We start from the raw sequence: 12807 nt of genomic DNA on the forward strand, positions 1-12807 counted from the left end.
GACTAAGAGTCTAGACAGGAGTCTAGCCAAGGACAGAGAGTGAGAACTGGGCAAAGAGGGTGTGGGGTGTGTGTCCTGGAGTTCTTCTTTCAGGTATTTCCCATGCATATTCCCAGGACTGCATGGAAACCTTGGAATAGGAGATCGTGAACCACTGTTGTCTGTCTTTAACAGTCCCATTGACTGAGGGCAGAAATTTTTGGAAAAATGTTAGATGAAGGAATGGTTCACTGGTGATAAATCCTGAAAAGAAGGGGGCTGAATTCTCTGTGGGCATGGGGGTGGAATCCAAGGCTTTCAAAGCAAAAGCTAATGTTTATGTACAAGATATTTATGAAGAAATAGATCATAACAGTTGCTTCTATGGAGGGTAAGTTGGTGGCAGGGAATGGGAAGTGAACGAGTCTTAGAATAACTTTCTGTACATTATGAATTTTGAATAAAGTGAGCTTGCTGCTAAATTTTTAAAAATAAAAGTTTTAAAAAAAGAAGCTGAGGAAATATACTGGAGAAAAATATTTTATAACTCCCTCACACATTTGTATATATTTTCAGGTGAAACAGCCCTGCTTAGAAAGTTTGTGGTGGGGCTGCTCATATTCTTGTGGAGAATAAACTAGTTTGCCCACTACTGTCCTAGGACCACCTTATTAAAACGTACTGAGTCACTTCTCTGCCCTATTTTCATCTCAGTGAGAGCCACCTTCCTCCCTGACTGGAAGAAGAGACAGAGGAAATCCAGTTGTTGAGGGTTTAATTGAATAGGTTCAATCCTGGTGATGGTATGTCATTCTGAGTGAAATTACCTGGGACAGAGGTAGAGATCGGAAAAAGAGAAAGAACAGCCCATATTTACAGGAAAAAAATGTATAGTCTTAAATTATAAGCTTAAAAAAGAACATCCACATCCCCTTCATTTCAGGGCAGGACTTGGAGCCAGAGCCTCAGAACAGGAAGCCACGGACAACTTCTTCACCATCAGTACCAAGAGAGTACAGCAGAAATGTTCCAGGCTGAATCTAGATTTAGGGCTGTGATTTCAGTTCTACCTCTAAGTTTGCATGATCTTAGACAAGTGGCTTCCACAATCTAAGTATCAGTATCCTTTTCTACAAAATTAGTAATTGGATGTGTAGGTGAACTCCAAATATTCTACAGTTCCCACATCTTATAATTTTAAATCTTACAGAGCCTGCCATATAGTTCTGCAGCTTTTCCTAACAGGTGTTTCGCTTATGGGCTTTTGACATTGTTTCTTAGCTCTACTTTCAATTTTTCGCTTTGGGAGGTGGAAGCTAGCAGGAGCAAAGTAGGAGCTGGTGGATATTCAATGATCTTTATGTTTCAGCAATTTCTGTTCATAACCTAGTCAACTGAAGATAATTTTGTATTTTTTCCCAAATTTTTCTCTTTTCTGATAAGTCTTTTGTCTTTTTCCTTTGTAACCATTCACCTTACTTCTAACTTCTTTTGCTGTTCACTAGCCTATACTCATCTATTGACAATTATGATTGAATTATAAATATAATGATTACTTCAACAAATGAGCATCTACTAAGTACAACATAAGCAGTTGTCAAACATTTTGGTTTCAGGACCTCTCCACGTGCTTAGTAATTATTGAGGATCCTCCAAAGCTTTTGCTAATATGGGTTCCATATATAGTCTTTTACTGAATTAACAAAGTAAAACAGAAAAATTTAAGCTAATAGCTGGTTTTAAAACAGAAATAATAAGGACTTCCCTGGTTATCCAGTGGTTAAGAATCCACCTTGCAATGCAAGGTTTGATTCTTTGGATCCCTGGTTGGGGAACTAAGATCCCAATGCCATGGAGCAAGCCAAGCCCTTACGCCACAACCAGAGAGTCCGAGGTCTGCTATGAAAGATCTTGAGTGACACAAGAAGATCCCCCTTGCCACAAGTTAAGATCTGACACAGCCAAATAAAAAATTAAATTTTTAAAAAATAGCAACAATAAACATATTACATGTTAGCAATATTTAAAAAAAGCTATATATTCAAAATGAAAAAAGTGAGAGGAGTGGCTCTGTTTTGCAAATTTGCATATCTGTTTATGTCAGGCTGAATATAAGATAGCTGGATAGTCTCATGCCTGGTCCTGCATTTAATCCATCACTTTGGGGTTTGTAGTAGTTTCCTGGGGCTGCTGTAACAAATTATCTGTGGCTCAAAACAACAGAAATATAATCCCTTTTGGTTTTAGCTGAAACATTGGAAAAATACCCTGATGCTGGGAAAGATTGAAGGCAAGAGGAGAAGGGGGCGACAGAGGATGAGATGGTTGATGGCATCACTGACTCAACGGACATGAGTTTGCACAAACTCTGGGAGATAGTGAAGGACAGGGAAGCCTGTTGTGCTGAAGTTCATGGAGTAGCAGAGTTGGACACGATGAGCGACTGAACAACCACAATGGTTTTGGAGGCCAGAAGTTCAAAATCAGTCTCACTGGACAGAAATCAAGGTGTGTGCCAGGAAGTACTCCCTCTGGAAGCTCTAGAGGAAAAGTCATTTCTTGCCACTACCAGCTTCTTGTGGCTGCTGGTGCTCCTTAACTTGTGATGACTTGTTCCAATCTCTGCTTCTATCTTTACATCAAATTTTCCTCTTTCATGTGTTGTGGCTAATCTCTCTCTGCCTCTCTCTTTTAACATTTATGATGGCACTTAGGGCCTCCTGAGATAAACCAGGATAGTTTCGTTTCTTTCTTGTAAGACCCTTAATCACATCTGTGCAAGTTTCACTTTATAAGGTAACATTCACGAAGTCCAAAGATTAGGATATGACCATATCCTTGGCAGACAGTATCAGCCTACCACGGGTTGGTATGTTTGAAGTTTATGAAGAAATCCTAGTCTCACATAGATTATGTAGTTCAGGAAAAAAGAAAGTATTTTAATAGCCTTTTCAAATAACTGAGGATATTCTTCTTTGACACCATACCAAAACTCAACAAGCAGTAGTTTAGGTTTGTTGCAATATGGAATTTGAAAATATATCAGTGAACTTTTCATATAGGGTTACATTAAAATCATCGGTCCATATGCATTTTAGGTAAAATACACTTAAATTGAATAAGACAAATAAAATTAAAAATTCTTACTGCTTCACTAAAGATACGCTTCTACTGATGGCTGATTCATGTTGAGGTTTGGCAGAAAACAGCAAAATTCTGTAAAGCCATTATCCCTCAATTAAAAAATAAATAAATTAAAACAAGATATTCTTCTGTGTAACTGGCTTTTTAAAAAAATATGAATATTTAGTGGTGAAGAGTACAGTTGGGAGCCTCTGCCTTGATTTGTGCCAAGGTGCCAGCAGTTTTGCCCGGTACTGATTTTATACAATTAGTGCAAATATCAGCACAATTGTTCCAGCATAAACTATGAGATAAAAATATTGTATAATGCTTTATTTTAGCATCCTTTTAATTTAATGCCAGGCATTTATATAAAAGATCTTCAAGGATTAACTCATGCTGACACTTGATAGACAGAAGCAAAACAACTAGTCTAGCTACATCTATAATTACACAATTTTTATCTATCTTGACAGTATAATTCTGCAGATAGGGTATTAAATTAAAAATCTTTGTCTTCAACTGAATTTCTAAACTGAATCTTTGGAAAACATGATTTCTTTAACAGATTTTTCACCTAGCAAGCATTCATTCAGTAATGTTCAGACTTTATTAATCTCTCAGCTATCATATGCCCTTCTCCAGCCAGGCCAATACAATAATTTAACCTGTAAAATGCTTCAACTGGCTATTCATTCCTAGTTTGAAAAGTGGTAACAAAAAAGCTTTGGCTTTTAAAGAGGTTGTCATTTTGATTTTACATTTTTATTTATTATTATTATTTTTTAAAGTTTTCTCACCTTTCTCGGCAGGCTTTTTTTCTATATTAAAAAACATTTTTAACTGGAGGATAATTGCTCCACAATGCTGTGTTAGTTTCCATTGTACAACAATGTGAATCAGCCATAAGTATACACATATTCCCTGCCTCTTGAGTCTCCCTCCCACCATACTGCCAGTCTCACCCTAGGTTGTCATAGAGCACCGAGCTGAGGCCCGTGCTACACAGCAGCTTCCTACGAGCTATCCACTTTACACATGGTAGCCCATATACATCAGTGCCACTCTCCCAGCTCGTCCCACCCTCTCCATCCTCCACTGTGTCCACAGGTCCATTCTTCATGACTGAGTCTCCATTCCTGCCCTGCAAATAGGTTCATTAGTACCATTTTTCTAGATTCCCAATATACGCATTAATATGTGATATTTGTTTTTCTAGAGAGGTTATCATTTTTAAAATATTCAATTTCCTTTTCTTTAAACTGAGAATGACTGGTCTCAAAATGATGCCTCAATCTACCTGGTACCATAATAGTGTTTGAAAATATTCTGTTGACTGAGGTAAACCATTAATATCTCTAAAGTCAAGGAAAAGAAATAAGCTTTGGTCACACTTTCCTTTCTTATTTACAATTCACTTAGATTTTTCCCTTTACCTGAGTCAGAATCCTCTGATACTGATGCATCATCTTTTTTAGCATCTTTACATGTGGGAGATTGAGAAAGCAGATCTTTTAATTTCTCTCTTGTGTGTCAATGAAAGAACCTAAATTTAAAAAAATTACAAATACAATTTTATTTTAGAATAAAATATTAAATTCTAAAAAATAAGTTTTAGATAAAATTTAAATATTAAGTAAAGTTTTCAATAAATTAAAAATATTCTTGCAAAACTACAAAATGTTTTTCCTTGTGTTTTTGCATAAGTACAGTCACAATTTAGGGATTTCAAGATACCATTTATTGGATGATTAATGAGAAATAAGATATAAATAAATGTTGACAGAATTCTTAGAGGAAATGGAAAATGTTATTTGAGCCAACTGAGGATTATAACCTGGAAGACAGTCTCTCAGAGAGCTCTGAGAACAGTTCTGAAGAGGTACAGGGGGAGGCCGGTATTACATGTGAGTTTGGTGAAGGGGTATGTGCAATCAAGCACTCATCTTGGTAGAAGGTTACCACTTTTTGTGAGGAACAAATATATTAGTTAATGGTTTTAGTGCTTTTCTAAGTATTGTTGTTGATGTTGTTCAGTCACTCAGTTGTGTCTGACTCTTTGCCACCCCAGGGACTGCAGCACGCCAGGCTTCCCTGTCCTTCACACATCTCCTGGAGCTTGCTCAAACTCATGTCCATTGAGTTTGTGATGTCATCCAACCATCTCATCCTCTGATGTCCCCTTCTCCTTCTGCCTTCAATCTTTCCCAGCATCAGGGTCTTTTCCAATGACTCGTCTTTTCTCAAGAGGAGGTCAAAGTATTGGAGTTTCAGCTTCAGCATCAGTCCTTCCAATGAATATTCAGGATTCATTTCCTTTAGGATTGACTAGTTTGATCTTGCTGTCCAAGGGACTCTCAAGAGTATTCTTCAGTATCACAGTTCAAAGGCATTGATTGTTCAGTGCTCAGCCTTTTTCACTGTCCAGCTCTCACATCCATACATGACTACTGGAAAAACCATAGCTTCAATTATAGGGACCATTGTAGACAAATTAATGTCTTTAAGTTTTAATATGCTGTCTAGGTTTGTCATTGCTTTTCTTCCAAGGAGCAAGTGTCTTTTAATTTCATGGTTGCACTCACCATTTGCAGTGATTTTGGAGCCCAAGAAAATAAAGTCTGTCACTCTTTCCATTGTTTCCCCATCTATTTGCCATGAAGTGATGGGTCTGGATACCATGATCTTATATTTTGAATGTTTTAAGCCAGCTTCCTCACTCTCCTCTTGCACCTTCATTAAGAGGCTCTTTAGTTCCTCTTTGCTTTCTGCCATAAGGGTGGTGTCATTTGCATATGTGAGGTTATTGATATTTCTCCTTGCAATCTTGATTCCAGCTTGTGCTTCATTCAGCCCAGCAGCTTGCATGATGTACTCTGCATAGAAGTTAAATAAGCAGGGTGACAATATATAGCCTTGATGTACCCCTTTCCCAGTTTTCTTACATTTAAGTCTAAGAAGATGTAAGAAACTGGGTTCATAATTTTTTTCCTACAAATATTTACCCAAGAGCCAGTTCTGTCACGTTTCCAGAGCACAGAGTGCCTCATCCTGATCTTTACCTTGAATTCCTTTCAGGGTATATTTTAGGTCAGCAACTGCCATGGTTAATGACCTGATTTTTGAAAAACTGGATGGTGAGCAACATTTTTTATTTTACAATGTCTTCCTTTGGTCTTAATTTTGACTAAGGTTTGGGAGTAATTTCGTGATCAATTTTTTCTATGGTGCTAGCAATGCTCATTCCCAGGTCAGGTACAGATTCCATTGATAGCCTCTCACTGTGCTATTGCTGGACTAGGCGTTGTTAACAGTAACCAAAAGCCTCTGGACTGCCTGTCTTACTAGTCTGTTATGGTTCAGGAAATGGTTCCCTCTTGTTGCTTCTTCCCATATTTAGAATTATACTACTAAGATGATTGATCTTATCGGAATACATATTTGACCAATTATTTTAAATAATGTAATCATCATTCAAAAAATGAAGATCATGGCATCCGGTCCCATCACTTCATGGCAAATAGATGGTGAAAAAAATGGAAACAGTGACAGGTTTTATTTTCTTGGGCTCCAAAATCACTGCAGATGATGACTGCAGTCATGAAATTAAATGACACTTGCTCCCTGGAAGAAAAGCTATGACTAACCTAGATTGCATATTAAAAAGCAGAGACATTACTTTGCCTACAAAGGTCCATATAGTCAAAGCTATGGTTTTTCCAGTAGTCATGCATGGATGTGAGAGTTGGACCATAAAGAAAGCTGAGGGCCGAAGAATTAATGCTTTTGACTGTGGTGTTGGAGAAGTCTCTTGAGAGTCCCTTGGACAGCAAGGAGGTCAAACCTGTCAATACTAAAGGAAATTAGTCCTAAATATTCATTGGAGGGACTGATGCTGATGCTGAAGCTCCAATACTTTGGCCACCGGATGCAAAGTGTCAATTCACTGTAAAAGATCCTGATGCTGGGAAAGATTGAGGGCAAGAGGAGACGGGTATAACAGAGGATAAGATGGTTGGATGCCATCACCAACTCAATGGACATGAGTTTGAGCAAGTTCTGGGAGATGGTGAGGGACAGTGAAGCCTGGCATGCTGCAGTCTATGGGGTTGCAAAGAGCTGGACCTGACTGAGAGAGTGAACAATAACAGTCATCATGAATTTTTTCTGAGGCTTGGCCACACAGTTGATAATGCAAAAAATCAATGAACATACAGTTAATATAGTTAGTAACATTCTGAATAAATATTTAAGCTAAGAAATTCTACTAGGTGTGACCCAGAATCTCCCCTGGTCATCTCACCAGTCTGTTTCACACCATCGGCTATTTGTAAGGGAAATGATACACTGGCATTGTACATAAAGTTCACTAAAGTTGTCTACAGGTACAAGGTGAATGGTGGAGCATTGTGACCCCTTACAAGATTGAGAAAGCAAGGTTATCTTCTAAGAGTTAGATAACTGGTGCCAAAAAATAAAGAAAAATTGATTTTTATGGTGGAGTAGGTATTTCTGCCATTGGGAAGTCTGGTTAACGCATAATGCAGTTGCACAATGCATACTAGAGGGGAGGGACCGACCCAAATAGGCACAGAAAAATTTTATGTCTAAATTTCTGTTGTCTTGCCTTAAAATATGAACTTTTATTGCATCACGAAGATAGCTTATAAGAACCCACTAGAAGTACTGAGGATAAAACGAGCTAATCTCTGAAAACACACTTACCTACCAACATATCCTAAACCGTAGCTGAATCTAAAATTCAGGAGTATTCAAACAGGCATTTCACCAGCCAGGAGAGGCTGTAAATCATCTACCTTCTTGAAAACGTCTCTGTGCACTCTGGAGAGGATAAGCACGAAAACAGCAAATAACATTAAAGTAATGTTGTGACTATAGTTTTGACTTCCTGGATCCTCTCTTGGGATCTCAGAGACTCTCAGAAGTCATCGGACTACATTCTCAAAACCGCTGTACTAGATTCTGTTCCAGACCGAAGTTGGGATAACAGCAATGAATAACACATCCTCAGTTCAGGGAGATAAATATTGATGTAGTGGCAACTGTCATCCGTTTTAAAATAGAAAATAACAGAACATTGCGAGACGATAGGTCGGGGGCGGTGGTGGCTGTGGCTACCCGACCACTTCCCCTTGCTGGCTGCCTCCCTAGATTCTAGAAGAGGGGCGGAAGGGTAGGGACACTGGCCAAGAGTCCCCGTACGCGGCGTGGGCTGAACCCAGCAGGGTGAATCCATAGGACAGCCGCGCTGTCATTCAACTCCACCAGGGTCCCTGGCACCGCCAGGACCAGGGCGGCGCGTGGTGCCACGGTCCCTCGTCGATTCTGCCCCTCAGGGTGCGGCGGCGGGAGGTTGTAGGGATTGCCGGTGGTTCCCAGGCAGTGAGCGGTGGCCGAGAGAGGGCCAGGAATGTCCACCTCTCTGTGGTGTCCCCAGCAGCGCGGAGGCGCCTAAAGGGAAAGCGAGACTTTGGCGGGCGAAGTATGGAGGAAGGACGGGCGGCAGCGGTTACCTTAGGAGGAGCCAGAGACGCGCGAGACGCTGGCGTTGCCATCGAAACCGGGAGCGTCCGGCCCTTCTCAGTTCAGTTCAGTTGGTCAGTCGTGTCTGGCTCTTCGCAACCTCATGGACTGCAGCACACCAGGCTTTCCTGTCCATCACCAACTCCCGGAGTTTACTCAAACTCATGTCCATTGAGTCGGTGATGCCATCCAACCATCTCATCCTCTGTCATCCCCCTCTCCTCCCGCCTTCAACCTTTTCCAGGATCAGGGTCTTTTCCAATTAGCCAGTTCTCCGCATCAGGTGGCCAAAGTATTGGAGTTTCAGCTTCAGCATCAGTCCTTCCAATGAATGTTCAGGACTGATTTCCTTTAGGATGGGCTGGTTGTAGTCCGAGGGACTCTCAAGAATCTTCTCCAACATCACAGTTCGAAAACATCAATTCTTTGGCCCTTCTACTCCACCACAAGACAACATCGCGCAGAGTTGGAGCGCGGTCATTCGCTCGCGGACTCTCGCGCTCTCTAGCGGCGTCTCTGGAGAAAAACACTGTACTTGTCCGCGCGGGACGCGAATAAAGATTTCTTCTTCAAACAAACAGGAAGTGCCTACGGAGGCCGGGCCGGCGGCGGGTCAGGGGCCGGGCATGAGGCCGGGTGGCGACCGGATTGCGGGCGGCGGCGATGAGCGACATAGTGGAGAAAACCCTGACGGCGCTGCCGGGACTCTTCCTGCAGAACCAGTCGGTTGGCGGGCCTACGGCCGCCAAGGCGTCCTTCTCCTCCCGGCTGGGCGGCCTGGTCCGCGGCATCACCGCGCTCACCTCCAAGCACGTAGGTGTCCGCCGGGCCGGGAGGTCAGGGGCGCCTGAGGGAGGCCCCCTCTCTGGGAGGCTCTGGCCCCGCGGTGAACCCCTGGGACTGGCTCTCCGGCGGGTTTGTCTGTCAGTCCTGGCTTCTCTCCGGAAGCGTCACTTGGGCTGCCCGGACAGACAGACAACTGGGAGGCCAGGTTTCCACAGTTGGCCCTGACGTTGACTCATTATTATCTGGGGCAAAATCTTTACTATTTGAGCCTCCGTGTGTTTAAGTGTCAAAGTACCGATACATATGTCATAGATTGTTTCGAGGGTTAGAAGAGACACCAACCAGTTGAAAATACCAGGTGCCATGGAAGTGTCAGCGTTATTCTAAAAAGTTTCTTTCTAACTCGGATTCTTGTTCTCTCCCAGTTCTTTAGTGTGTGCTAGATAATGTACATTAGAACAGACCCTGCCATCTGAACCTGCTGTTGAATATGTTTGGGGAGCTCGAGGTTCTTAGGTTAGACCTCTGGATTGGGCAAAGAAAAACCGTAATTCTTCCCAATCTCAGTATTTGCTGAGTAAGTTTCTGCCTCTGATGGGCTTTGAAAACGAGCATTTATAATGGAAATTTTTAAGTTCCCGCAAACTTTCTGTAGTTGCATGGGTTGTGTAAGATGCTGATAAAAAGCTTCAAGGATTTTGTATCTTAAAAAAAAAGATCATGTGGTATAGCATAATTTATTTGTTCAGAAAATACTTATGGAAGAAGCTGTGGGTTAAACCCTAAGGAAATAGCCTAAAACACATTTCCTTTTTCCAAAGAATTGGTCCTTCATCTTGGGCTTAAGACAGGTATAAGCAGTATACGGTGAAATATGTGTCAGGAGAGAAGAAAAAGAGAAAGACAGGTTTTTCTTCAAAGTTCTCTGAGGGTTTAAAAACTTTTTTTAACCTGAAATAGGATGATGTACTGGAGAGGATCTGTTTCACATTCAGAAATCACAAAACAATTATTTGTGGACTTAATATTGTTTAACATTTTGTCCTTTGCTAATTTTCATGAGATGGCAAATGAAATAAAATATTTTTGGTTTTAAATTGCAGTTTGAAACTGTATATAAGGTATCTAGATGTGGCAGTACTTCACTAGTATTTTTTGGTTAGTCACTTAATGGGCATCTGCTAGTTCATTGTGTAACTTAGAGATAGCATTGAATTGGGCAAAATTTGGACCAATTTTCAAGTGCTTAAGGAGGTGAAATACAATGCAGACGATAGAAGTAGTCATATTGGTGTATTCTATGTGTGGGAGGAAGAGATGGAAGGGTAGGGAAAGGATGCAAGGAATAAAGGGAAAAAGGGAAGAAGAATATAGTTTAAGGGAAAAGGATTGGTTTCTGTTTGTCTTCTTCCTGTTTCTCCATTCCGTGAAGAAGAAGGTGTGAGAACCTTATTCTGGGCCACTACATGAAGAATTTCTTTTCTGCTTACTCTCCAGTGTTAATTAAAAAAAACAAAGCAAAGCATTTTCTGCTAAACCGTCCTTAGGGGGACAGTGACTGAGTGTCGAAAAGAGGAGTGGTGAGTTAGTGTGAGAAGCTTGTTCTTTCCAGGAGTGATTCTGAGGGCTGGAGAAGTCCCTTCAGGCAGATCTGAAGCACACACTTTTTATAACTCTCCTTTAAAATAATGTTTCTTTTTTGTTTATAATTTGATGAGTTGTATCTTTCCCTTTTGAAAATACTGTTACCGTTTAAAAAGACAGTTATTCATGAGTCAAATATTTTCACTTTTTTAGGAAGAAGAGAAATTAATCCGGCAGGAACTGAATAATCTGAAAGCAACTGTTTCTGCTCCTACTACAACTCTAGTAAGTTTACATAGTCAGTGTCAGCGTGTTTTCAATTTGAAGTCTGGTCTACTATTGACTGAGTAGTGGCATTAACTGATAAGTTGCTGAAATCTAATGTATCACAGTCAAAATCAGTTATGGATGATAATAAGTCAGACATTAACTTTGGCCTTTTATTACCGACTGACTGCACCAGACCAAAACTTGCTTGACTGATATCAGTTCAGTGCCAACATGATGATAGTTACATAAATGTGGTAATACTCCTGGGACCCCATAACTGATCTTATTGTTTTAATGTTGTGCACTGAAAGAAGGTTAGGACACATAATTTAAAATAGTATTTTAATATTATTAAGATATATACTATTTAATATATATTAAATATAGACAATATGTATTATATAATGTTAAAAATATATAATATATGAATATAAAAATATATTAAAATATATAAAATATAATTCTATTAAAATAATAGTATTTTAATACAGATCTGAATTGATACATTGTAAAAATATCTTATTTTGCATTTCTACATCTTGGAGTATAGGTTGACTGACAAAATAGAAAAATGATTTTCTTGCTGTAAAACTGAGTATATTGCATAATAGCTAAATCAAGATCTAGTTTAAAAAAAATTGATTCCCTATAATTTGATTTTCAAACAGCAATGATTCAACAATTAAGCAGTGGCCACTGCGGGACTGTCCCTACATAGGTAGATTAAGGCCTAGGTTTTTTTTTCTTTTAATTTTTATGTGTTTTTAGATAATGAGATTTTATAAGCAACTTATTTAGCAAAGATTTAGTGAGTGTTTTCTTTGTGTAAGTGCTGTGGCGTACACTTCTAATAAAAATACTAGGGTGATCATTTTGCGTGTACACATGATCATGTGTGTGAATAACACTTGTAAAGTCTGAGAGAATATATGTATTTCCTTTTCTGGTTATAATAATAGGACAGTGAATGGTGCTGCCAGATTCGTGGTCTCCAAAGGAGATTTAACTCCAGGACCAAAGATAGTCATAGTCACTCAGAACTTTGTATAGATTTTATTTAAAGTGAAAGTGACAGAAAAAGCTTCTGACATAGACATCAGAAGGGGGCAGGAAAGTACCTGCTTCACTAGTTTAAGCAGGACCTTATATACTTCTCAACCAGCTGCTGAGAATAGATAACAAATACCTCAAGGCTGTGAGAATTTCACCCAGACCCTTTGCTGTAACATACATCCTGGGATGACATCAGCACGAGATTAGCCAGAAGCAACAGGTTAACCCAGAGCTCAGGGCTGTGGAAGTTTTTCCCAGGCCTTCTCTCATAACATTCATCCAAAGCTCAAAAAAAAGGCGTGTCCTTGAACAAGAGATGCTGCTGCCTATGAGACCTACTTGTCTAAGGCAAAAGAATGTGAGAAAGAAAGAATGTTTACTTGCTCCATAAAGGGGCCTTACTTAGGTTTGGACTCTGTCAACCTGCCTAAGTTACTCTTCCAGGTGGACAAATGAAACTCAAGGCAT

General features: G+C 40.0%; 1 protein-coding gene across 1 annotated transcript in view; it reads left to right on the forward strand.

Moving 5' to 3' along the window:
• Positions 1-9232: 9232 nt before the first annotated feature.
• AP4E1 (adaptor related protein complex 4 subunit epsilon 1) overlaps positions 9233-12807 on the forward strand; it is a 70947-nt gene continuing 67372 nt past the window's right edge. The window contains exons 1-2 of the mRNA XM_055435930.2: positions 9233-9459; positions 11230-11301. Coding sequence (XP_055291905.1) covers positions 9310-9459; positions 11230-11301 — 222 coding nt within the window. The 5' untranslated portion in view covers positions 9233-9309. The remainder of the gene's footprint in view (positions 9460-11229; positions 11302-12807) is intronic.

The sequence above is a fragment of the Moschus berezovskii genome, chromosome 9, assembly GCF_049115385.1.
Source record: "Moschus berezovskii isolate FMDL1 chromosome 9, NW_MosBer_1.0, whole genome shotgun sequence".
Lineage (NCBI taxonomy): Eukaryota > Metazoa > Chordata > Mammalia > Artiodactyla > Moschidae > Moschus > Moschus berezovskii.